At 40.8% G+C, this 24760-nt stretch overlaps 1 protein-coding gene across 2 annotated transcripts in view; it reads right to left on the reverse strand.

Moving 5' to 3' along the window:
• Positions 1–929: 929 nt before the first annotated feature.
• DIAPH3 (diaphanous related formin 3) overlaps positions 930–24760 on the reverse strand; it is a 562409-nt gene continuing 538578 nt past the window's right edge. For both annotated transcript variants that reach the window (XM_019525253.1, XM_019525252.1), the window contains one exon: positions 930–2055. In XM_019525253.1, the coding sequence (XP_019380798.1) occupies positions 1796–2055 (260 nt within the window). In that variant the 3' untranslated portion in view covers positions 930–1795. The remainder of the gene's footprint in view (positions 2056–24760) is intronic.

The following is a 24760-nucleotide window of genomic DNA, read 5'->3' on the forward strand; positions in this document are numbered from 1 at the left end:
ACCTGCCTGCACGCACCCCAGCTCGGGTGGTCCCGGGGGGCACCACATCCGTGGAGGAAAGCACTGGGCCCCCGTGCAGCTCAGGCAGGCGGGCCAGCTGGCCCCAGGGGGGAAATTAGGCTTGCTGCTTTTCTTGGGAGGAGCCTGCTTTCCTGGGACGCCGCCAAGCTGCCTTCAGAACTTCCTGCAGAGCCCCTGAGCTGCACAAGGCCTGGTGCTTCACTTTGCAGCTGTAGGGGCAGCAAGCCACAGCTCAAAGGAGTTTTGGTTTGCTGTGCCCAAGTCATTTAAGGCACATTACGCCGCTGAATTTCCTACAGTGGCTGGAATTAATGTGCAATATGCCAATGAGATGTGCAAACACCGATACCATTAAAGAGATGCAAAAGCATTTAGCTGGCTTTAAAGTGTTGTACACACATGCCTCTTGTCTAGTCTACACATGGCATATAATGATAGTTATGGCAGCCCTAGAAATACAAGACTGATTCCCATGATGACTGAAAACATTCTGTGCCCTGGTGTGTATATACAGGCCTAGTTTCATATTTCTAATTAACTTTATTAATGTTTAGTGCAGGAGTTAAAAAAAAAAAAACCTTATACAAGAAAATAAAAAAGCAACAAAGCATTGAAACATTGGTTTCATGTAACTGCCTCTTATTGAAAGACTTTTTTCAGGATTTTATAAAGAAAAATAGAGTAATTTGGAAGCGAGATATTAACTACCTAATATGTTTTGATTAATTAAAGCTTTAAATAAAGGTGAAATGACTTAACTGTAGCCTTCTAGCTGATAGCATGGTGATGCACAATTAATAAGTATATTAGTGAGCACGTAACTTTGTCGAAAAGGAGATGCAATTCTGCGTGAAATAGTCATAGTATGCCAGCAAATAAGACCATACATGCAACAATAAGACCATATATGCAGCTGGAAAACGAGTTTATTGAAACCCAGTTGTAAAAGTCTATCCCATTAGATATTCTTTATAATAATATAGAAACATATTTACTCATATGCAAAAGAATTGAGACATTAAGAAATATTGTCCTATGGGAATGTTTGCAACATGACATTCATAGAAATTGTATATACTAAGTTGATATAGTCATCAAAACTAAGCTTAACAGGAATGATATATTACTTTTATATAAAGTACATATTTTGCATAGATTTCTTGGTTTTTGTCCATATCTTTCCATTTTACTAATGCACAAAATATCCAACACACATTGGTGCTAGTTTAACCCAAATTAAAATGTGATTATGAGAAATTTACATACCATACATTCCCTTGCTAAGTGTGCAATATGATGCAATGATCATGTTTTAGATGCTAAAAAGATTTGACGGCATGCGATAACCACAGAAATTATATGGAAAAAATATAAGTTATTTTCTGCAGTTATTTATTATTACTAGATGATGGCCAAACATGATAGTATAAAGCTGTTTAAAATGTATTGTGTGCTGTGAAGAAAAAACTCTCAACATTGTGGTAAATATTCTCTTCACTAAAGGATTGTCTCTCAGTATAATTCAGCATCTCTTTCTTCATATATTTTAAACAAACTCAACAGGTAGGAAGGCATAAAGCCTGTTTATGGGTAGGCATAAAACACAGTCTCAAACTCATATGCAAAGCATCGCAAGTTTGTCTAGATATAAAGCATGAGAAGTTTGAAATACACGTGTGTAAATGTCAGTCATGCAAAATTAGTGTATTTTAAAATACTGCTGCCTATTACAGCTTATCTTCGGTGATTGCTTAATGAGTTTTGTGGGGTTAACTTACAATGCTCGCAATCTTGCCAGCAAAGCCTCTACTTCAGGCATGACTTCTCCTTTGGTCACACAGCCAACAAGTTCTGTTTCCTTTTCTCTATTTCCATCTACATTGCAGGTCTCCTTTTTCCCAACAGTCTTGCTCCTAGCTGTGCAGGAATTACTTTCCGTATTGTAAGCAAGCTCCTTGGTGACTGGATTCCTTGGCAAGTTGAACTTGACATTGTGGTGTGAATGTGGCTTTTCTAGTTGGGTTTTCTGGTTCTCTGTAGAAAAGAAAGAAAGTAAAATCTCATTCCATTACTAAAGACATATGGTCACTTTGGTAATTGTTTTTCCAATGCAGAAAAAGCTCTTAAAATTGACCAAGTTGGAGAAGTTTCCATTCAGAAGAAATGATATTGCAGGGTGGAGACCTGTCAGTGAAGCTTAGTGGTACTTCAAATGGCATGGAGTGAATATCATAACTTGTAAAAAAAGTTAGTTTGTGACAATGTGACCAACGTGAAACAACAACAAACCAACACCCATACTCACAAAATCACAGCCAAATCCTGCCAGGTACTGAGCATTTTCCCTTTCAGAATGAAATCTGTTTGAAAGAGTGATCTGCTCCTCACAGGATTGGCCTTTTAGATAGGAAGTAAAAACATAGAATAATGGATTTTTACCAAACTAAACCATAGTTTTTGTATAATTTTAGAATTCAACAGATTTTAAAATTGTATAAACCAAACTATACTGCAATGCGATGGTGCATGATAATCTATGCGCTTTTATTTCAATTCTGTTTGGCCCAGATCCTTCCAGGTACCTAGGTGCCTAACCCACACTGATTTCAGACCCTTGAAGAAGTTGGGCCATTGTCCAAGGGTGGGTCTACAATGTTTAGGGTCAATCTTGAGATTATTCTCAACCAGGGGGAACCTTCCTTCTCCATCAGTATCATTCCTTGTAATCTGAACCACACCTTTCCAGGTGGTGCTTCTTATCACTTGAGCCTGGCATTATGGTAGCATATTTGCACAGGAATACATTTGTCGGAGCACCATTCTGGGAATTAAGCTGTAAACTACTTGTCTCTTCTTCCAGCTATCAAGAAAGGAAACTGGGTGCAGAAAGGCCAAAGGGCGCCACCAGTGAATCATGGGATTGCCTGAAGCCAGCTTTTTGAAGCAGAACCTATCCTACTTATTAGGCATCTAGGTGGATACCAGCGCTTAGGTGTGAACCTGCTTCACCCAGTTCAAGTCCTTGAAAGTCATGCATGTATCTACTTTTGCAACACACCATCATCTTACCCTGAAGACAGAGTCCAGAAAAAGCAGTGAGGAGGAAGAGAACTCACACGCCTTTTGTATTAACAGTATTTTCCAGGAGCTGAGCAGGATCATACTCAGGTACCCAAAGGCCTTGTTGCACAGGACACTTAGCATATGCTTTATTTAGACTGTAGTAAGCCTTACTGTGCCACATGAAAATTCAAAACATGTTCTGAGCAGTCGCATGGTAAGGCTTGCTATGATCTCAGCCCATTCGGGACAAAACTGGAGCTGGCTGTCCTGTCCTCCCTAAGCCATCCTCACACTGACCCCAGCTCCAGGCACTGCAGCTTGTACGTCCTCTTGTGAGGACATGCAACCTCCATACCTGTAACCCATACCCTCCCTGCTGCCTGCCCAGCACTTTTCAGCCTGGGAGTGCTTGCCCCTGGTACAGAATGATGAGCTAAGTCTCTGCCGTTGGCGGTGAGAAGAGGGAGGCAAGGGGAACTGGGTTCACAAGAGGGCGTCACTCCTGCCACTGCAGACATACCTGCTGCTGGATCCGTGAAGTGAACCAGGTCTCTGCTAGTGGCAGTCTTGAACTGGATCAGTACAGCCTGGAGGTTGGGACTGACAATCACATAGGCGTTTCAAACTCACATCATCTCCATGGAACACTTAGATCGGGGCGGGCAATTATTTCAGGCGGAGGGCCGCTTATTGAGTTTTGGGAAGCCATCGAAGGCAGTACGACAGGCAACCAGGGGCAGATAAATATTAATTTTCTACATTTTTAAGGGGCCCCACAGGCCAGATAGAATGGCTTGGCAGGCCGCATACAGCCCGCAGGTCGCATTTTGCCCACCCCGAGTTAGATGATACCTGAACATGTGTTACTTAATGATCTGGAGATACTCCTCCCATCAAAAGTCGTAAATTTGCTGTAGCGCTTAATGTTTTCCTTCTTAAACATGCTGATGCTCTTTCTGCTTTAGGTACAGTTAACATAGCCTAAGTGTAATGTGAGATGTAGCCCTAAAACTACTTATATGCCTTCTACCTAGAATGAAATCTGGCCTCCATGCTCAAAGCTCACAGTGCAGAAAGAAAAGCGAGATGAGAAGTGACTGCAGTGGGAAGCGACTTCATAAGCAGAAATTCAGGAGACTTTCCAGGCTTAGGGTTTATGGTATTAAATGGTCAGCGTGTATGAGCGTTGCAGGTGCTTTAGGGTCGACCTAACTACCTGGGTAGACATAGCCTAAATGAAGATGTGCTAGTTTTATTGCAAGGAGTCAGCTGCATTGGCTGATGATTAAAAGACTGTGCCTGACTGACTTTTCCAAATAGCACTAGGCAGATTTTTTTTATTTTATACTGAGTGACTTTTCTGTCTACCAGCATTTGAGTGATCCCTCTCACAGATCTCAAACTTTTTCAAAACAGGCATACTCAATATTCATGTAACCTTGAACAAGGCTTGAAAATGGCTTCAACAAACTTGACATGACATTTAAAGTTTTTTGGTTATTCGCTGAAAGATGTTCCATCATCCCAATAGTAATGACTTTGGAGCACAGGCAGTCACTCATGACAGTGTGTTTTATGTGAGTGCTGAAAATTCCTACCGAAAACAGCTTGTACATTAAAAGGTGGCTGCTGAAGATATTTACTGCACTGTCATTCCCTGACCAGGGGCTCAGAGTGATGGATGAGGATTTTACACACTTTTCTGGACAATCTCAACAAATTTTAGAAGTATGATCACCTTTTGGCTGGTAAAAGAAAATAAATACCCTCTATCACCTGCTATATCAAATGGACAATTGTTACTTAAAATCTAATAACAGAGCTGCAATTTTCACTTACTTGAAAAAATAAACTCTATTTCATATACAATGCTTGTTGGAAATAACATAATGCAGATGACTGCAGTTGCACATGTTTCAGTCTCCCTGAATCACAAAAGGCCAAAAGCAAGGGAGTTTCAGTCTGGGAGATCATGTACACGCTTGCATGGCACATAATTAAAATAACTGTACTGCGCACATGTTTAAATAACTCCATTTCATAGTTTCATAATTGGAAGGGACCTAAACAGGTCATCAAGTCCAACCCCCTGCCATGGGCAGGAAAGAATGCTGGGGTCACACGACCCCAGCAAGGTGTCTATCTAGCCTCCTTTTGAAGACCCCCAGGGTAGGAGTGAGCAACACTTCCCTTAGAAGTTGGTTCCAGATCCTAGCCACCCTAACTGTGAAGTAGTGCTTCCTGTCTAGCCTGAACCTACACTCAGTCAACTTATGGCTGTTATTCCTACTTACTCCTGGTAGTGCTCGGGAGAATTTAAAGAATTTAAATTCAATCAGGCAAAAGTCAATCAGGAAAAGTCAATCAGGCACAATCTTTTAATCATCAGCCAATGCAGTTGACTCCTTGCAATAAGACTAGCATGTCTTCATTTAGGCTATGTCTACCCAGATAGTTAGGTCGACCCTAAAACACCTGCAAAGCTCATACATGCTGATCATTTAATACCATAAACCCTAAAAAGAATTTAATTCTTTTGAATCTATATCCACATTTATATCAATATATGGAACCATAACTGCTGCTTAACCCTTGCTTTCCATACTAATAGGGAAGATCCTGAACACCTGCCTTGCATCTGATAACTCTATTAGATGGGAGAGCACCTAGAGCATGGCCACGCTTAGGCACCTCAAGGACCTACGCCTGCATGCACCCTCTGCCTTTAGTGATCATAGGATAGTATTATTAAGACCAAAATTATCTTCAAAACAAAGAGGACATTTCAGATAATCAACATTTTTTTGGCGAACAGAGGGAAGATAGGATATTAGCATTGAATTCTGTTTCACTTAGTGGGCAATCAAACTGCAGAGTTACCTGATTAAAGTACAGAAGTGATTGTACTGCCCTCTCTGGGTATATTCAGACAAGTGCACACGTGCAGTATGAGGTGCTGCAGACCCATCTGAGGCACCACACATGCCACATGCAGGTGTTCTCCGTGAGGCTAATTTGCAGTGGAGGTTTGGTTTTTTTCCTGACCCTGGGAGATCTCAAATGTCAAAAAAACCCTATGCCTAAAAAGACATGGGGTGGCAGTGTGTGCTGCCCAAAACAGGAGCCTGGCCAGCCAGAGCCAGGATCCCTGTTGCAGGATCGCTGTGGCTGCAGGCCCAGGAGGCCCTCAAGTAAGGCTGCTGGGGCCAGCCCAGGCGCTGGCCCCAGTCTCCCCTCCCCTCCCCTACCTGGGGAAACGTGCTGCGTGCCACAGTGTGTGTGAATGGGAGTTCCCTTAGACAGGTTTAAACTTGAAACAAACAGACACAGAAGCCTGTTGAACTGGTAACTGGAACCTTTCAAAGTGTACCTGGAAAACGAGGTACTTTTTTGAACCAGTTCACAGGGCTCCAGTTCAATGTTATATGTGGACACCAAGTATTCTGTGACACAGGTCTTGTTGGTCCCCTGGGCACCCTTTTCTTCCTGCCTACACCTGCTGCAACTGGCTGCTCGGGTATGCAGCCAGCACACTACTGGCCTCTTTTTTTAGCTTCCGTTGTCACTTTTCATCAATGAGCAAACTTTGCACTGCTTGTTCAATAAAAGTTATTTGTCCAACAACCAGCTATGTTCTTACCCCATACTTGACTGTACAACCTCATCATGACTCCTCAAAAGCATGGGTCCAAGCACCACCCTGTTGCCCCCCTCCCCTCCCCTCCTCTCCCCCAACCATACAAACACATTGCAGACGGGCTACTGAAGTTTACTGAACTCCCATTTAGGAGAGAAAGGAAAGCAGAAAAGTGAAAATGCGCCTAGCCACATGTCACCTGCCCTCTGTGACCCCTTTCCAGGGCATGGGTGCGAGCACTGCCTTCACTCACCCACTGCTAAGCATGGGGGAGGGGGGGGGGGAAGAGGGTGGAGTTGGGTAATCAATCCCACCTCCTGGCGTCAGAGCCACAGCACTTCAGACTCAATTTGGGAACTAATTTGAGAGTGATGCAACTGTTGTGTGTGACCACACCACAAATGCAATCCTATTTCACCCTGAGTCCCTGAAAAATCTGTTAATGCCTTTATTTCCATAACAGCCATGTCATCTCAGCTTTAAGACTAAGTCATGAATAAGCAGGAAGGAGGAAGACCTATCCACCATTTGTGTTAACCATTTTTCAGGAAATTAAACAAGGATAGATAGGATAGCACTTAGGCACCTAATAGGTGTTGCAGGATCTGGCACTAAATGCATTCCTATTCCAACCAACTCAGAAGCCACAGAGCCATTAGATGTTTGAATTCCTTTGTGCCTCCTTTTTGGCTTGGTACGATACCTTGGCAACTACATTTGGTCTACTGGATATGCTCACAGGCAAGCCAAAAATGGCCCTTACACCTTTATCCCCATCTAAGCTTTCCCAGAAACCAGTTCCAATTCCTTAGATAAAGAGAAATCACTGAACTGAGATCATGTATGCCTTCAGTTCAGTGGAGGAACTGACTCCTGTAGGCTGTACTGGAGCACAGTTTAGTACAAGCCCTGGTCAGTACACAAACTATTTAGGCTTTGCTGAAGCACTGACCAATATAGGCCTCATTAGAGTTGTGACTGATAAGCAAATTGCTTATAGAAGCTTAAACTAGAATATGCATATACTGGCGAGTACTGGATAGTTCAGGACAAAAATAAAATGTGCAAGATGAGCAAACTGCCAGGAAAAGGAGTGACAAGTTAACAGAGAATGGTACAAGATATGCAATATTGCTGTGGAAAGGAGTGATGGGGATAGGTGCAGAAAGCATTGGGTGGTGCAGTATTGATGTCATTAAGAAAAAGCAATAACACATAGACTGGGCTATGTGCCAGGTACAAGATGACTGAAGATACCAATGGCACGTAACACACAGCTTCTTCAGAAAGCTTGGCTAGTAATGTGGATTGAATTTTATAAAACGGGAGCAGGGAAACTTGGGACCATGTACTGGCCTAGGAGATCATGCATGCACTTGTGCTGATACCTTGTCACAGGCAATGCAGTATATGCTAGGACTTGGTATGTAGGTGTGCCAAGTCTTTGCTTTGCTGAGCTGCTGGCACTGAACCAAGCCCGCGGTCATCATTTGGATTTCATAGGTTTCATAGACATTAGGGCTGGAAGGGACCTTGGAAGATCATCGAATCCAGACCCCTGAGCACAGGAGTGTGTCAGAAGTCCTGTCTCTTTGAAGCCTTTCATGTGTGCTTACCCACTACTGCAGGAAAGTGCCTCCAGCTACTAGAGACCAACAGCCTCAATTCTCCTCCTGAGGGTAGGTAGGTGCTTATAACCATTCATTCAAAAAGCTGAGTTGGAATCACTCCTTTTTTCTTTTTAGTACCATTTAGAGCAGCATTTCTCAACACCTGGGTTGCGACCCAAAAGTGGGTTGGAAGAATATATGAAAGTGTTGTAAGCAATCACGGAAAAAGGTGGAAAAACATGAATGTCACTTGAGAGTAATATAGGGCCACATGTTGATATTGCTGTTCATGTTTTCCTGTTGAGATTGATTTCTGTCTTTAAAATTAAGACTATTCTGCTGCTTTAACACATGGTTTGTAATAAGTATTTTGGGGTCAAAACACTTGCGCGTTTTCTATTTAAAGTATTTATTGGGTTGGGTCTAGCCATCAATGATTACAAATGGGTCCTGGTACAAGAAAGTTGAGAACCACTAATTTAGGGCACTTGCTGCAAGTAGGAGGACCCTCTTCTGTCTGACCCACTGCCCAGAAGAGTGCTGTCATTATCATGTTATAAGCTAATCTGGGTAGCTGCATTCTCCTCCCTTCTTCTTGTAGCCAGGACAAGAACCATTTGGCCACTGCCTGAGAACATAATGGAGCCCAACAGCAGCTTTGTGGTTTGTATACTCACTTTAAAAAGGGGACTCTAGTTCTAGTCCCTGGTCCCAGGACTGTTTTACATTAAAATGCCATTTGATAAAATGCCAAAACACTAGGCATTGAAGGACTGTAGGCAAAAAAAGAACTTGAGCTTTTACATTTTGTCTTAGTTCAAAATTACGATATGATAAACCCCAGCGTTTGCAGGACACAGGAAATATCTGAACTCCACACATGCTTCAAAAGAAGGTCTCCAGGACCCTAGGAGGGTGTCCATGTTCCTGGAACTGTTCCAGGTTTCATAGGACTAACTCTAGGCAGCTTCTTACTGACTGTACTGGCTGCTATGGATCCTGTTCTGTCACCTACCTCTCTCTGTGCTCCATTGGGAGTTTAGGTGTCTGCTATGGATTTTAGTCTGAAGGCTAGGTACCTAAAAATGAGGTGTTGTGGCATCCAGCTTTTTAGTTGGCTACAGCCTTTACTGGGATTGTCCCAATATAGTTACCTGCTGGGCATTATCAGGACTTGGGTATCTCAGGGTATTTACCAGCAGAGACTTAGGTACTAAGAGAATTTAAGTACCTACAGAAATAAATGTTGGCTTTGTGGTGCTTAGCTGATAGACTCCAAGGTTTCAAGAGGCTTTAAGTTATCTAAGTTATTCTGGCGAACTTAGCCCTAAATACCTTTGAGAATTTGGGTCACAAATACCCCTGGGTAACTCTGAAAACTGCAGCCTGAAGGTCTCTTTTTCTCAGCTACAGGTATTGAAAAAAACTGTTGTGCTTCCAGTCCTGATCTATGCTTGAAGCTGATCTGGAGGAGCCACCTACTGGATTTTTTTTTTTTAATGTAACAGTTACAGGAATGCTGTCCCTGTTCTGTTATAGTGTTGCAAACACAAGGAAGGCATGGGGACATGAACAAGGTTAGTGAAAGGTAAACGAGGACAGAGACTTAAGCATCTCTGCTAGTCCTCAGTAACTGCCTGTGTGTATGCACATACCCCGCAATAAATGAAAGGTAACCTTCCTTTGTGGTAGCTTATCCCTCATGCAGATGTGCTGCAAGCTCCTGCTTTTTTACCCTGCTGGTTAGTGCACCTGATTCCTAAGAGCTTGTTTTGGGATGCACTTAAGCTCGTGCTTAAATCTCAGTTGAGAGCTTCTAACAAACGGGTACAAAGCAGTCTGCTGGATCTGAAAGTGCATGTCTTTCACTGATACAAAGGCTGCATCAGTGAATACTGAAAACTTTTAAATGGTTTCTATTAAGAGAGAGAACCCCACCAAAAGGGTCAGTGGTAGCTAGAAACAGTATATTCTCAGCTACATAGATAACTGTAATACCCCCCTAAAATCTCCTAAATTTGGAGCTTGGTACATTTGAAATACTTAGTGTCAAAATAAATAGACCTATAATTTGACAATATATATAGATGCTTCAATCTAGCCACCTTTTTGTAAATTTGTAACTGCTTCATCATATTACCTAATGAGTTTCTATCATTTCATTTGTTTATAATGGTCTTCACTTCCGGTCAAAAACTCTTATATAGATGTCTCCTTCAATTTAGCATATAAAGAGATGAGCTCTCTCAGCCACCTTGTGAATAATTAAATTACAATAAAAACAAATTACACTGTACTCTGTCTTTTTGATAGAAGATAACTCCTCCAAGCCTATCACTGACCTTTTTACACACACTTGATCCAAATTGTTTATCTTTAGGGGTATGGTGATTCATTATTAAATGCATGAATACTGACATTGTTAAATGTTTAATGTAATAGACATATTTTGCTAACTGAGAATAAGTTATATACTGGCTTTGTCCCTAATGCTTTGCCTAATTACATGGATACATGGAATTATTTTTGTCAGCTGGAATAGATCATTATTTGGATAGGTTTATATATAACAGAGATGGGTGCTGAAGAGCTTCAAATAGATTTGAAATACAAACATGTCTGATTTTTGTGCACTGCTTACACTGTTTAAATGGTCACTTGTTAGCCACATTTATATAGATAAGAGTGGAAAGTTAACATTGAAGGGCCCAATTTCTCAGGTCTGTTAAACCTGTTCTAGTTTTCCCCAGGTGCAAAGCAGACTTATATCTGGTACTTCTCCCCTACCAAAGATTCCCTTAGAGTAGAAGATCCTCCTATGGGTTAGATATATATGTTAGTTGCTGCTTAGGAAGCACAACCAGGCCATCCTGAACCTTACTGAATCCAAACTGACAACAAGGCTTGTGCTCTAAATAATGCTTAGGACAGATGGTGTGCACATACAGGGCACATCTACATGAGATGTTTACTGTGGAGCTGCTGAATTAGCTCTGCAGCAAAGTTTCAGTGTCCACATGTGTGGGGCCCAATTAGGCCTCAGGAAACTAATGAATTCTGAGGCATGTTAGTGCTTGTAAATACTATCCCGCGGCAGAGTTCTTTAGTGAGTAGCAACTAGGTGCCGATGGGGCTGGCTGGGGCATGAGGAAGCATCAGTGCAGGGGCTGCCTGTGTTTTACGGAAATCATAAGCTAAAATATATAATGCTTCTTGTGGGATTCTTTTTAAACTGGCTTTTTAATGACACACCCTCTCTTGAATTTAACTCTGCAGTTACCTGATTTGGACATCCATTTGTTTCCTAATTTTTGCTAAACTGCAAAGACAGACAAAGTCTTTGCTGTTGGGTTTTAGCCAGTCCTAATTTCCCAATAGTAGTCATGTGCCTGAGCTCCAGCCCCAGCTCTTATATTGTAAGCTCTTTCTCCCTCTCCTATGCCTCCTTCAGATGTTTGATTATTTGCAATCTCTGCCAGATGGAGCTTTATTCTAAGGCATACCAAACAGCTCCTCACCCATTCCGTCTTCAAGCAGCACTTCTCTCTCTATTGACATATACAGGTTGACAGTCCTGGTTCTTTGCAGTGTTGGGAGATTTAGCATCTGCCAAAGGTGCCTATGCTTGCCTGCTTGTGGAAAAAGCTTGCCTGTGACTTGGGTTGTAGAATGCTTGTTCTATACAGAACCCGTATTTTGATATAACAAGGGAAATGGAATAATACATGATAAAGGTATTTTTGATGCATTTTAAGTCTCCAATTATACAGTTTTGGGTGGGCAAGGATGCTTGAGAGATCCCATTTCAAGTCAATTTGCGCCAAGTTTTAAATAAATCATTTTTTTTTGCCAACGTAACTTTGGAAGAGGGAATAAAAGATAACTGCTAATGGAGATCTAGACTTGTAGTGTGATACCATGCACTGGCACCTCCACAATCTGCTATACCATCATAGAAATGCTGTTCAGCTTGACTATCACATGTGTATGTATGAGATATAAATATTGAATCATTGCCTCTGTTGCTCCATCATGATGCTATTCTTTCTGTCACAAGAGTCACATTGGGGACGCATTCTATTTCAAGTCAAAGTCTTAAAACTCATTTTGTTATGTACTGGGAGGGAAAACAGGAAACACCTGTCACAGTTTAATTAAAAATTGAAAAGAGTCATTTGTTACTCTATCAAATCTCCTTCTTTTAAAATTACAAGGGGAATTTTGTTCTGGACCCTCAGGATCTTCTTTACTTCTATCCACAACTTTTCAAAGGTACCATATGCATTGATGCCTTTAGGGCTCATTCACCCCAAAATCCCTGCCAGCTGCCACCATATTTCCCTTGAATCATCAGCTATATTGGTAAGATCCAAGAAATGTACCTTCAACCTAGAGGCACTGGCATGGATGGAGTTTGATTTTAAATGCTGGCACATACGTTCCTGGGAATGTATTAAAAACTCTGCATTGCCAGCTGATGTGGTTTAGCAAAAATGGATTTCTTCACAATTTACAGGCAGAAAAAGAGCATAAATTAGCAATTTAAAAGAGCACTGGACTATGGAACAGTGATAAGACAGGAACATATATATCTGGTTAGCTGTTCATAATTGCTAGTTCTGTTTGGTATAAAATTATCAACCATCATGCTGAACTCTCTTCTGTTATTAGGCAAAGAGAAGCAATGTTCTAGCCAACACATCGCAAAAATATAGCTTGCTAGATTCAGGCTATGGACACCTTATCCTCCCCTTTCACCAGACCAACTAGTTTATATTGAACCATCTTGCTTTTATCTTACTCCAAATAACTCCTACTTCAAATTATAAATTGTTATAAGGACTACGTTGATGAGAAAAGGAACTTCTCATTACGCTTTAAATCTGAATCTCTATATAATAATAATACTCAGTGCAGCATGCTTCAGACCCTTGGTTCCCATATTGATACTTTTATCTTTCTTGAACAGGTTTTTTACATAGGGCACAAAGAAAGGCCCTACTAAAATCTCATTGAAATAGTGAATGCCACTCCACTGGTTCATTTTCAAGAAACTTAAAGGTAGAATGGAAAGCTACTAGAACGATCAGGAGAATTTCAAACCCATTTAAAAGAGAAGACGAGTGAGCTTGGCTAGTTAATAAATCAAAATGAAGGCAGAGAACAGATATAATTTTCTTTGCAACTGTATCAGGGAAATAAACTCGAGGGGAGCAGCAAACAAGCTACTTAAGCTAAAGGACAAATAGGTAGAGCCTGGCCAGGAATAAATTTTGGCTAGAAATTCGAAGAAGGATTCTAATCACTGGGGAGACCAGTAAGGTCCTGGAACGATCTCTCTGTAGAAGCAGGAGGGCCAAAAAAGCCCTAACTACTCTTAAGATACAGAGTCTATGAAAAAGGTGGACATGGAAGCCTATGATAGCAGGGATTGGACTCAGCAACCCAGGAGGTTTCTTCCTGTTCCATGCTCTTAAGAAAGTTATAAGTAGACAATTCAGTGCAAACTGAACACAAGACAATACCAAGCATAGCTTTTTTCAAAACACAATTTCTCACTGATAGACATCTCATAACCAACTCAAAACAAAGCCTCCTGGAAAAGTAGTTACTCAGTCCATGCTTTTGGCAGTGGCCTACTTCTGTAAATATTTTCGGGAAATGTATGCAAAAATGTATGTACACATTTCAGCTCAAAACTGATGGTTAAAGAAAGGGAAAAAGTCTGTTCTGCTTTCCCTGGAATTGAACAGAACTCTCTCAAAAGTTACCAAACCCCAACATCCCCCCAAACAAGACGTGGATATTCCTGGATAAGAACTCTTGTTGGGAAATAGCTTTACTGCTTTGGTATATTCGGTTTGTCCATCAGTTCCAGGAATATTCTCAACCCAGAAGCAGCCCAATAATCAAAAAGTCAATCAAAATCACTGGATAATCTGGAATTTCTTGAAGTACTATACAAGTTAAGAGTTTGGTGATAGTTTACTGGGCGACAAAATAAAGTTGACTTCTAATGCTTTGCTGCTTGCCAGAATACTAATCATAATCACAAGGCAGGTGGCTTATATAACTTTCATTGCTTGAAGGCAGGGAAGCACAACATTTTATAGACTAACTTGTTCAGAAAGACATGAGTTTACTTCATCAGAAGCCTACGAAAGGTCCTGCCTCTCTGAGTTAATTTATAAGGTGTGACATTATCCTGTCTTTTGCCTAAGTTCAAACTAACCTAGCTAACTACCTCTCTCTAATCATTGCTTGGTTTAATAAAACTACCTGAAGTCATGGCTGGAAAACCACTAACCCCAATTAGCTGACACTTCCACTCTAGATTTCCATGATACTTGATCCTTTCCTATCTCTCCTTGAAAAGAGAGAATGAGGGTGCAAGCTTTGTAATGGGTGCACAGAAGCATGTACTGTAACAGGTATGTGATTCTGTAACTATGTATGTGCTTGAAGACTGGTAGGGTTGTAGTTTCTATCTATCTATCTATCTATCTATCTATCTATCTATCTATCTATCTAATATAGAAATAGAATCTCCATCTTGGAGGTTTTTAAGACCCAGCTCAACAAAGACCTGGCTGGAACGATCTGGTTGTGGATGGTCCTGCTTTAAACAGGGATTGGACTAGATGGTCCTCCTGATGCCCCTTCCAATTAAAAATGTCTATGGTTCTATGAAATATATTTAAAAAACAAAACAAAAAAAAAAACCCCAACCAAACCCTCTCTTCTTGGTTATCTAATCTAACTGTTGGGAATCTTTCTGCCATGCTGTGGGTTCAACTATTGATTAGGGGATGTCAGAAAATCACCCCCCACTCCCCCAAATTTTCTTTAAAAGCATGTTAATCAGCTTCTTTAGTATCTAGAACAGAGAAACGTCATGATAAATAAATGGTAAACTTGCCACAAACAGAACGGAGACGACACCCATGTATGGAAGACGAAAAATGTAGTGGTTCTAATAGAATTCCTGACTGTTTCTTCAGTCAAAAGCACCTATGTGCTGATTGTCAGTGGTGTGCAAGTTTGTAGTCATGTTAGACTTAACTCCTCTTCTAAATGTCCAGTGTCATTGAAGTTGCAAAAATGACTCTATGTATTAAAAAAATGTGCCTGCAGCATTAGAGATCTAATATCTCTCACTTCACTGGACAAGTGCATTTTCCTGTCCCTGGGGTTGACAGCAAAAGCCAAACAGAAGTGATCAACAATGTATCAGCCTGTCTTAAATGGAACAGTTAAGCAAAAGTGTTTCAGAAAGCGCTCTGTCCTGTCTGTCCATTGAATATTGGATCCTACATGAGTTCACAACAATCTTGCCCTCCCTCCTTCAGAGCACATAAAAGACTTACATTTATATATACTGTCTGCCAAAAGAAATAGTGACATTTTGACAATCCATCTTTCCTGTTGGAGGTATTCTCCTCACCTAAAAAGAAATTAAAATGAAACCACCAATATAAATTTGTGCCTGAGGCTTCAGCTATTGTTGTACTGGCAGGAACTTGCCAAAATCATTCTCCTACAGGCCACTTGATATATAGGGCCAAATCTTCATTTTTGTTATTCATACAAAACTCCCAAAATATAAATCAGGCTGGCTAGGGCTATAAAATAACCTAAGGATCATACTTTTTATAATTAAGGGAACAGGTTGATAACAAAATAAAAAACAACAGCTGCAAGTACTGTTGATGAGACAATGAATCAGGCAAACAAAACAAGAAAGGGGAAAAAAAGTACAACTCACTACTCATTGTTTCTTCAGTTGCTTTCTCATGTCTGATACGGCCAAACTTTATGCACCTGGAACCCAGGCACAGGAGGAAGACCAACAAATCTCACACACAACTGTTTAGTCCTTAATCAGGCAAAACTACTGTTATCTTCTTCAAAGCCTATTAAAATTCCATTTTCCCACATCTGAATTTCATAGGAATTGCTGTTCCTTAAAATAGTTTAGTACAAAATTGCTGAGAGAGGAGATTGGATTTGGTCTAGAGAATCTTTGTTCCTGAACTAACTTCCACATAAGGTCTGGTATGACTAAGAACTCTAGGATCATTTTCTTTGCTTTGTAAATACAGAATGTAAGCTCTTTACAATGGATCTGTTATTTTCAAACAGATCTGTGGTGCAAAAACATTTTCAAAAACTCTTCAGATTATTTAAGGCCATCCAGCTATCCTCATCTAGACATAAGACATTCTAAATAGTTTGGATGAGCAGTAATACCCAGGAAATTCAGCTGATAAAAATTATGCTTCATATATTTCTGCTGTTTAAATGGTGACCTCAAGTGGAACAGCTTACAATGATATGCATGGAGTTTATCAAAGATTATACATTTTTTCTGAATGTGGAAAAGTAGAAAGTGACCATAGGAAGTGAACTAGTACCATCATTCATACTGGTGGGGGGGAGCTTGCTGTGATCATCTGTTAAGAAAATCTTTTATCCTTTGGTCATTTTAAACCCCTCTCGTTGTAATATATTATCTTTATGGTAAATATAAATGATTTTCAGAGAATTCCTGAAAAAAGGAAAGGATTCCATTTCTAAAAGCAACTATCAAATACTTGGGATTAAAAAAAATTCTGTAAATAATGTTCTTGTATTGTATTGCAACAAAGTATACTTAATATTTTCTTGAAAGTCAGAATGTTTCCTTTATATATTTGTATGCTAACTACTATTGACTTTACAAAATAAAGCTACAAATACACGAAGGAAAATAATCTACTGCAATAGAATTGTGTCAGTGTTGGGCATGGCAAAATTATAATTGAAAGAAAAGAACAAATGCAGATGCATCTCATTACTACTGTAACTGAATCCTTGATTTAGACAAGGCAAATCCTATAACAGCTTAAGGGAATATTTCCTACATTATTTCCTTGTAGCTCCACATGCTGTGATATGATATGAGTCTACACCTAAACACCAATGGCTGACATTTTTAGAAGTAGAACGTGTCTTCCATAGATAAGGTCCAATAGTCTGATATTACTAAGCTCAAACCACTGAAGTACAAGCTTTCCAATGCTGAGTGTAGCAGAGTGGTAGCAAACAGTGAAGATGTACAGCTTACATAATCAGGATTAATTCACTATAAAGGGGTTCCTTTTTATCATTCTGTGCACTATTGTTGAATACCCAGAAGCAGTTTTTAAAAGTAATATGAGAAGCTGCCATAGCCAGGAACCTAATTTATTGCATCACTTTTTATAAATAAATAATAAGGAACTATCCCTTTACCTCATAGTACAGCAGAAAACACTTGATGTACTTTACTGCCACTGTTATTAGTTAAATGGTTTTACTAACAGTTTCTATCATTGATAAATGCAGGCTCAGAAAATGCTCCTAAATTGCTAAAGCAATGCTGTTTGCTGCTAAGACCTGTTTCATTTATAGCCTGTGGCCATTGGCTTAACACCTGATGAGGTGTCAACTGCACTCAGGTGATGCTACCAGATGTTTGAAAAGTAATTTCTTACACCTTAAGGGTGACAATTGATGCTCAGCAACCTGATTAATCAAATACAGATGACACCATCAGAATTAATGAGGCACCGAAATGCATTGCTGAATACTGGAAGATTTAAGAAGAAAATCTTGTATGCATTAGCCGTTTTTCCTCATAGTCATATGAAAGGATGTGGAACTTAAAGGAATAAAACATTCAAATTAATAAATTCAGTTAGTTGAGCTTTACAAAGTGTTCAGAAGCAGAAAATACAAAATATTTTTCTCTGTCACCGAGGAAAAAGGGGGCATGTCAGTACTAAGTGACGCTAGAATAGGCAAAATGACTTATTTAAGGTTTTTCCTGCTTCTGAAGAAAAGAAGGTTGATTACAGGAATTAAACACACTAATTTATAATAACAAATGGTACTTTGATTTTCCCATTCAACTGACTCAAAATCAAGGCTTTTAAAAGTCCAGATATGATCATGCATAACATTTCTGTCCTACTGACCTACAAGTTACCTCCCCACAAACCACATTCAAAATAGCTCCCTCTGACTACTCCCTTCAATTCTTCTCCCATTATACTTGCTATCTGGGCAGAGTTAGGCCAATTTTTTTAGTTCATTTTACTATACTGCCTGGCCATGACAACAGATACTACAAAAGAAACTTTAAAATACCAACTTTTAAACAAAACCTGGGTTGTTTACTAGGGTAAAAGAGGGAATGTTAAAACAACCTCAAAGCAAAGATGGGGAACTAGGTCAGTTGGTCATAAATATTCCTAAAGACACAGGGGGAAAAAAAAGAAATTTAACTGGGAAGAAAGACACTAACTGTGTGCAAAGTTGAGGGATAACAGATTGCATACTGAATGCAGAGGTCTATTCAAATGAATCCTTATAAGTGAAATCACTGCTTATCCAGGTGATGGTAGAAGCTGCTGTCGTCAGTTTCAGAAGTGGTTTAGCCAAGAAGAGAGAAACTGGTAGCTACAATGTAGATCCTCCCTACTGGAACAAGGCAGCCTTTATGAAAATGCTGCTGATTAGACTGAATGAAGTAGCTGATCAGATGTGACAGATAATTTGTAAGTAGTGATAAAAATATTCCTTTTGGGCTATGCTGGAGGACTAAAGTGAACATTGGGCTGAATAATATTATGCACACCAAGACTATTGAAGATACTTATGTCAGTTTCACAACTTCTATGATTGCACTGGTCATAGTTGGAATATGAACTTTTCCAGAATTGCTGCAAGTCAGAGATCAAAGACCAATATTTCTTTAAATCAAAGTGTTCCAAACAAAATAATATTTCATTTTTTAAAAAAAATCACAAATAACTGAGAGAGAATTCATAAAGTCAATCAAATGAGAAGGATAAAAGCAGGAAACTTAGACATGGTTGAAGCCTCTCCCCAGTGCAGTGATCTGGTTATATGTATGGTATATATATGGGGGTTCACATTCCTCATTGTGCAATCTTATTTCTGGGTCCCTATGACTCTATATACATATTAATGAAGGACAGTTTTGATGGCACTAATTATCCTTCCAAACTAAGCATGTATGGACATTTTTGCATAGTTTGGCCAAGGACACAGTGTGTGTTTAAGGTGTTTTGATTTTTTTGTTTTGTTTTTTTACATCTAACAGATGATATTCGCAGCCAGGCTTCAGATAAAGATTCTATATTTCAAAAGGAAACAAGTAATTGGATGCAATTTCAGGCTGAAAAGAATTCTAAGTGAAACAGTGCTGGTATATATGCATGAAGGAGCAAATCTCAATCCTATCCATATGGTCATGAAGGGTCCAGTGGTACAGACTACAGTTTACTTCAGCTGGGTGAGAACTGGGGCAGGAACAATTTGACAGTCCATGTTATTTCATCTGGTTGCTAATTTAGGGATTTTTCCCAAAATACATAAGAAAAAGATCAGTGTCAATTGACTTTCCCCATTCCTGTAATACATTTTTCTATCTGGAATTAATGTGAGTTTGAAATAAGGAAACACACTCAAGGGCTAATTTAAACTGCAGAAATGCAGTTTATTAATTTGTTCAAAGCACTCTCTATGGGTTCAAGAGGACTGGGAAAAGGGTATGGGATTATCCATTTGTAGCTTTCTATTCCAAAACCAATTTAAGTCAGTAGAGACCAAAAATGGTTACTATTACACAACTGTATCCTCTGGTGATCCCACGTGTTCCTACTATGTCCGTGGTACAAAGTCATCACTATGGCAGTGGCAATAACAGTCAACTTTGTTAGCAGATTTAATGATGGGGAAGGATTGCAGACTGTAGATAACAGACTGTACTCTCATTGTTGCAAAGTTATTGTTTGTGGATAAGTTATAGATACTTAAGCTGTAGATAAAATCAGTCTCCAGCACTGTCTATCTAGCACCTATTAATGAAAACTGACAAAGAATTTAAGGGAAATAGATAACCTATTAGCAACACGTATAATAATTATTACCACAAGGGGAAAACTACAGGCAGCTGCAATATGTAGATAGAGTAACAAAGTTTGCGAAGTACTGATAAAGATGACCCATCTTAAAAGAGGCAAAAAAATCTTTGGCTCTTTTACATAATAAGTGAAAAAAAAAAGACTGAGGAAAAAAGGCCTTCTACCCCTGCCAGCTTCTTGCTGCAATTAATAAACAAAGAAACACCACAAACTGCTGACCTACTTGATATATATAGCCACTTAATGCGTCTTTAACAAAATTTGTCTTGTGTACTTTCAATGTTCCTTTCCCTCATAGTTTCTACTGACTAATTTGCCATAAATATTTACTGCACACCTTTATTTAGGATGAGAGAAAAGCACTAAAGGTTAATAACTAACGCAGTTTTACCTCTACATTCTTTACTCACTGCTACGGTGTTTAAAGATTTTGTATTGAGATACCCTAATTGCTCTGAAGAAATACTTAACTGGTGTATAATTTTCAGGTTTTCCGTTTCCCATCTCCTGTCTCCATTTCCTAGCTGAATCCAAGAATTCGGGTGCTATTAGAATATTGTCCAAAGCAGAAGGCAATGTAAAGAACACAAAGCAAGGATGCTTCAAAGTGACAAGTGACAAAATGCTTCTTCCTGCTCCTTACACATTCCACCTCTTCCTTCTGTGTGCCTTGTTTTGTGGGGTAGAGTGACTTATATTCTTAGGCTTTGTCTCAACTTACCTGCCTGCTGCCAGAGCTTCTAGTAGCAGACAGCAGCCATTACTGCTAAAGCAACTGCATAACCACGCACTTCTGGTGCCTCTGCATAGTGCCACTAAGCAGCTATGCTACCACAGCTGGCTACATCAGCTTTCCACCAACTCCCAGATGGCAACAGAAGCTTTACTCCACCCAGGATAGGTAGTTTACGGGGAATTTTTGTTGTCAAACAAGAACTCTGAGTGTGGAAGCACATCACATTTTATTCCAGCAGAACTACAGCCTTACAAACATTTCTACAGCAGGGTAGAGGACTATGGCTGCTGACAAATTTTGTAGCCATATTTCTTGAGAGAGAAGTAGGAGCCCAGCCTTCCATAAACAGCTTCTGGACAACTCCTCTACAGCAGCTCTTTCTTCCACAGGTAGTGGCTGCAGCAGCCTGTCATCCATTAGTATCCCAAATAGGCAACAGCAGCATATGGCTTTCAAGGGCTTGTCTTCCAAAATGTCTCTTGAGAAGTAGCAAGATCCTCATGCCACTACTGCCATTACATCAAGTGAAAGTGAGGAGTTTAAATAATCTTAAAAAGGGTTTATGCACCTAGTACTCTAAGGACATCTATACATGTGCTCCGTGTTGGAGGTTTGATGAGCTTTAGTTAAAGCGCCCCCGCTGTCATTTTGAAACATGGAGACACTGAATACACGTGACGCAGAGGGTCCTGGAGCACACTAATTAGCTTGCTCCAGCAGACTCACCAGAGACTCAATTAAACGAGCCTGCTCCAATGTGTACTAATTAGTGTGCATCAGAGCAGAGGTCCATCACTTGTATAAGTGCCCTAAGTCCCAAGTAGATAAGAAATGATCTAACTTCATTGAAAACTGTTAGTATTATTTTTACTTCCCTAAACTATTGGGGCCTCTGTAAGTTCCTTTCTTTTCTCACTTCAAAAACTCTTCAGTCAAACCCTCAGCATTTTCTGAGAGAAATTCATAATATGTAAGCTGGTAGGCAAGTGCCTTTGTAAATAACCTGGAGATGAGGAAAAAGCAGAATCAACTTAGCACATGAAACTCTGACCATTAAAACCTTGGTAATCAAATATGCTTCTTGTTCTCCTGCCCCCTTCCTTTCTCTACGCTTCAGATGAAATGCTGTAGATAACTTAATAAGGTCAGAAATAAGCCGGGGAGTTGACTGAAGCTCTGTAACAAGAGATGTTGTAAACCTTCAAGTAGAAGATCTTTGCCCAAAGCTAAAAATTAGGAAGCAGTAAAAATAGTAAAAATGGCTGTCTTCTACTTATGCAGAACATACTACAAAAGCTTCAATATTTATATAATGCTTTTAGGTTATAAATCACCGTCTTACATACTTCATAGTATTTATACTTTGTGCTATGCTTTAACACTTTATGGTTTTCTGTCTTAGGCCACAGTACATGTGCAAGTGTGCAAAGAGGTGGGGGGGAAAATATGGAAGGGTTAGTTACAAAGATGAAACAAAGTATAATGAAGCCTAACTTCTAAAAGCCAGAAACCTGTGCAAGTCTGAACATTTCTACAGTCCCAGCATGTCTCACGAGCTGGAAACTGTCTAACATGGATATTGAAAGGAAATTTGTAATATCACCCTGTGTATTGCAGAAAGTAATTACCGAGTGTGTATGTGTATGTGCATACAGTGTAAGCACATAACAGAGGGGTTGGGCTGTGAGAGGCTCAGAGAGGAAGAAATCATGGGGCAGAGAGGCTGGGTCATGGCAGAGGACACAAAATAGACAGAGCGAGAAGGGTTGGGAAGCTCCACATATAAGGCAGAAAGCTGTTTAAACAAGACCTCTTCCCCAGTTCCATGTGATTTCACTTTAGACAGGTTTCACTGCACTTTACTGGAGGGTTACAGCACTATAGCAGTGGCAACAGACACTAACATGGTTTTTCAGGCACCAGATTGGATTCTGGATGTCTAGATTCAGTTTCAGGCTGTCAGACTTTCTGTACAACATTCATCTGGTTTCTCAGGCACTGACTCTTGAAATGCTTAAATCCACAAAGGACTGACACCATGAAGCCATTTTGGGTTCATAAGTTCACGGTTGTGTTGTCACTGAGATTGTTAAAACCCCTGCTCACCAGCCACCTAACCCTATGGGTGACCAAAGTCTTGAGGTGTCAGTGGGGATGGGCAAAATCACAGTAGCCTTGAAGCTTCTGAATGGCTTTAACTCTCACTGGAGCTGCAGCATGATTCTAAAACAAGGCAATGTCTTGCCTTTAATTGCCTCTGGGGCCTGATGTGGGCAGGCATTCTCAGAGCAAACCTATATGTTTCAGGCCTTGTACACAAAAAAAAGGCAGAAACGACACTTTGGGGGATAGGTGTCTCATATCTCCAAAGAAAACCAATAGTCAAATGTTAGGATGCTCACCTGGGAGGTGGAAAATCTATTTTCAAAGGAGCAGCCTGGAACTTCAAATCCAGTAATGTGAATTCAACTCTCCCTTATGCCAGAAAAAGTTCCTTGGTAGGTATTCCATGGTAAATCTTGTTCAGTTTCTTTCATTTGACCATGCATAAATAAATAATCAATGGAAACGTGTGTGCAAGTGGTCAACTCTACAGCCTAGAGCAGGGGCAGGCAAAATACGGCTTGCGGGCTGGATCCCGCCTGCCAAGCACTTTCACCCAGCTCGTGGTGCCCACCACCAAATTGTGCCCTGCCCAGCCCTTCTGCCCACAAGGGTGGGAGCAAGGTGCCCACGTGCACACACAGCCTCAAACATACCCTATTGTGCCTTGCTCCCACGCTTGTGGATGTAAGGGCCGGGCCTGGCCAGCAGGCAGCTTTTCCACAGGGCTGCTGCTGCTGCAGCCCCCGGGGACCTCCTCGCTTCCCCGGTCCCCTGCTGGCTCCGGGCAGCGGGTAGGGAAGCCGTGAGGGAAGGGCTACAGCTGCAGCTGGTGGTAGCACAGAGCCTGTGTGTGGAGGGGGTGGGGGCAGCACTTCCCCCACGGTGCAGCATTAGGTGGGGCTTCCCTTCTTGGCTGTGCAGCCCTGGTAAAGAAGGCAGCTGGCTCCAATGCGCAGGGCTTTCCTCCCATGCTGCACGTGAATGGCAAGGAGCACCGACAATACAGGCTGCCTGGTGGGGGCTGCGCCCCTTGCTGCGGTACGCAGCACTGGCCAGAGCTGCACCCCACTGAGCACCTGTGCCCTGAGTACCCCTCCTGCCATGGGTGAAGTGTGTGTGGGGGGGTCCCCACACTCCCTCATATCCCACAAACCCCACATACCTACACCTTGCCCCCACAAATACACAACACCCAATGTACCCTATGTCCCCCCACACAGCCATGCCCCGTCAGTCCCCCCACATTACACCCACCCACAAACTCACCCACCCCTACATCCCCCCACAATATACAAAACTAATAATTTATTTTTGAGTTATTACGCAATCACCTCTATATATACACTACACAAACATGAATCATGACAAAAATATTTCTTGTAATACAATTAAAATATGTTATAGAAGGTGTTTGACTTTTAGTGTATGATTTGTTGTTTTATTCTGGTTCTAATATGGCAACCCCCCCCTTCCAAAAGGAGTATTTCTTGGGGGCAAGGGGAGGGACTTCCGGTGACAAAAATCAGGGGTTAGGGTGGGACTTCCAGTCCCAAGATGGCAGCAAGGGGGCTGGACAACTGTCAAGGGGTGGGACTACCCATGCAACCCTTGACAG

Source organism: Gavialis gangeticus, unplaced genomic scaffold (assembly GCF_001723915.1).
Source record: "Gavialis gangeticus isolate Ggan-Ray unplaced genomic scaffold, GavGan_comp1, whole genome shotgun sequence".
NCBI lineage: Eukaryota > Metazoa > Chordata > Crocodylia > Gavialidae > Gavialis > Gavialis gangeticus.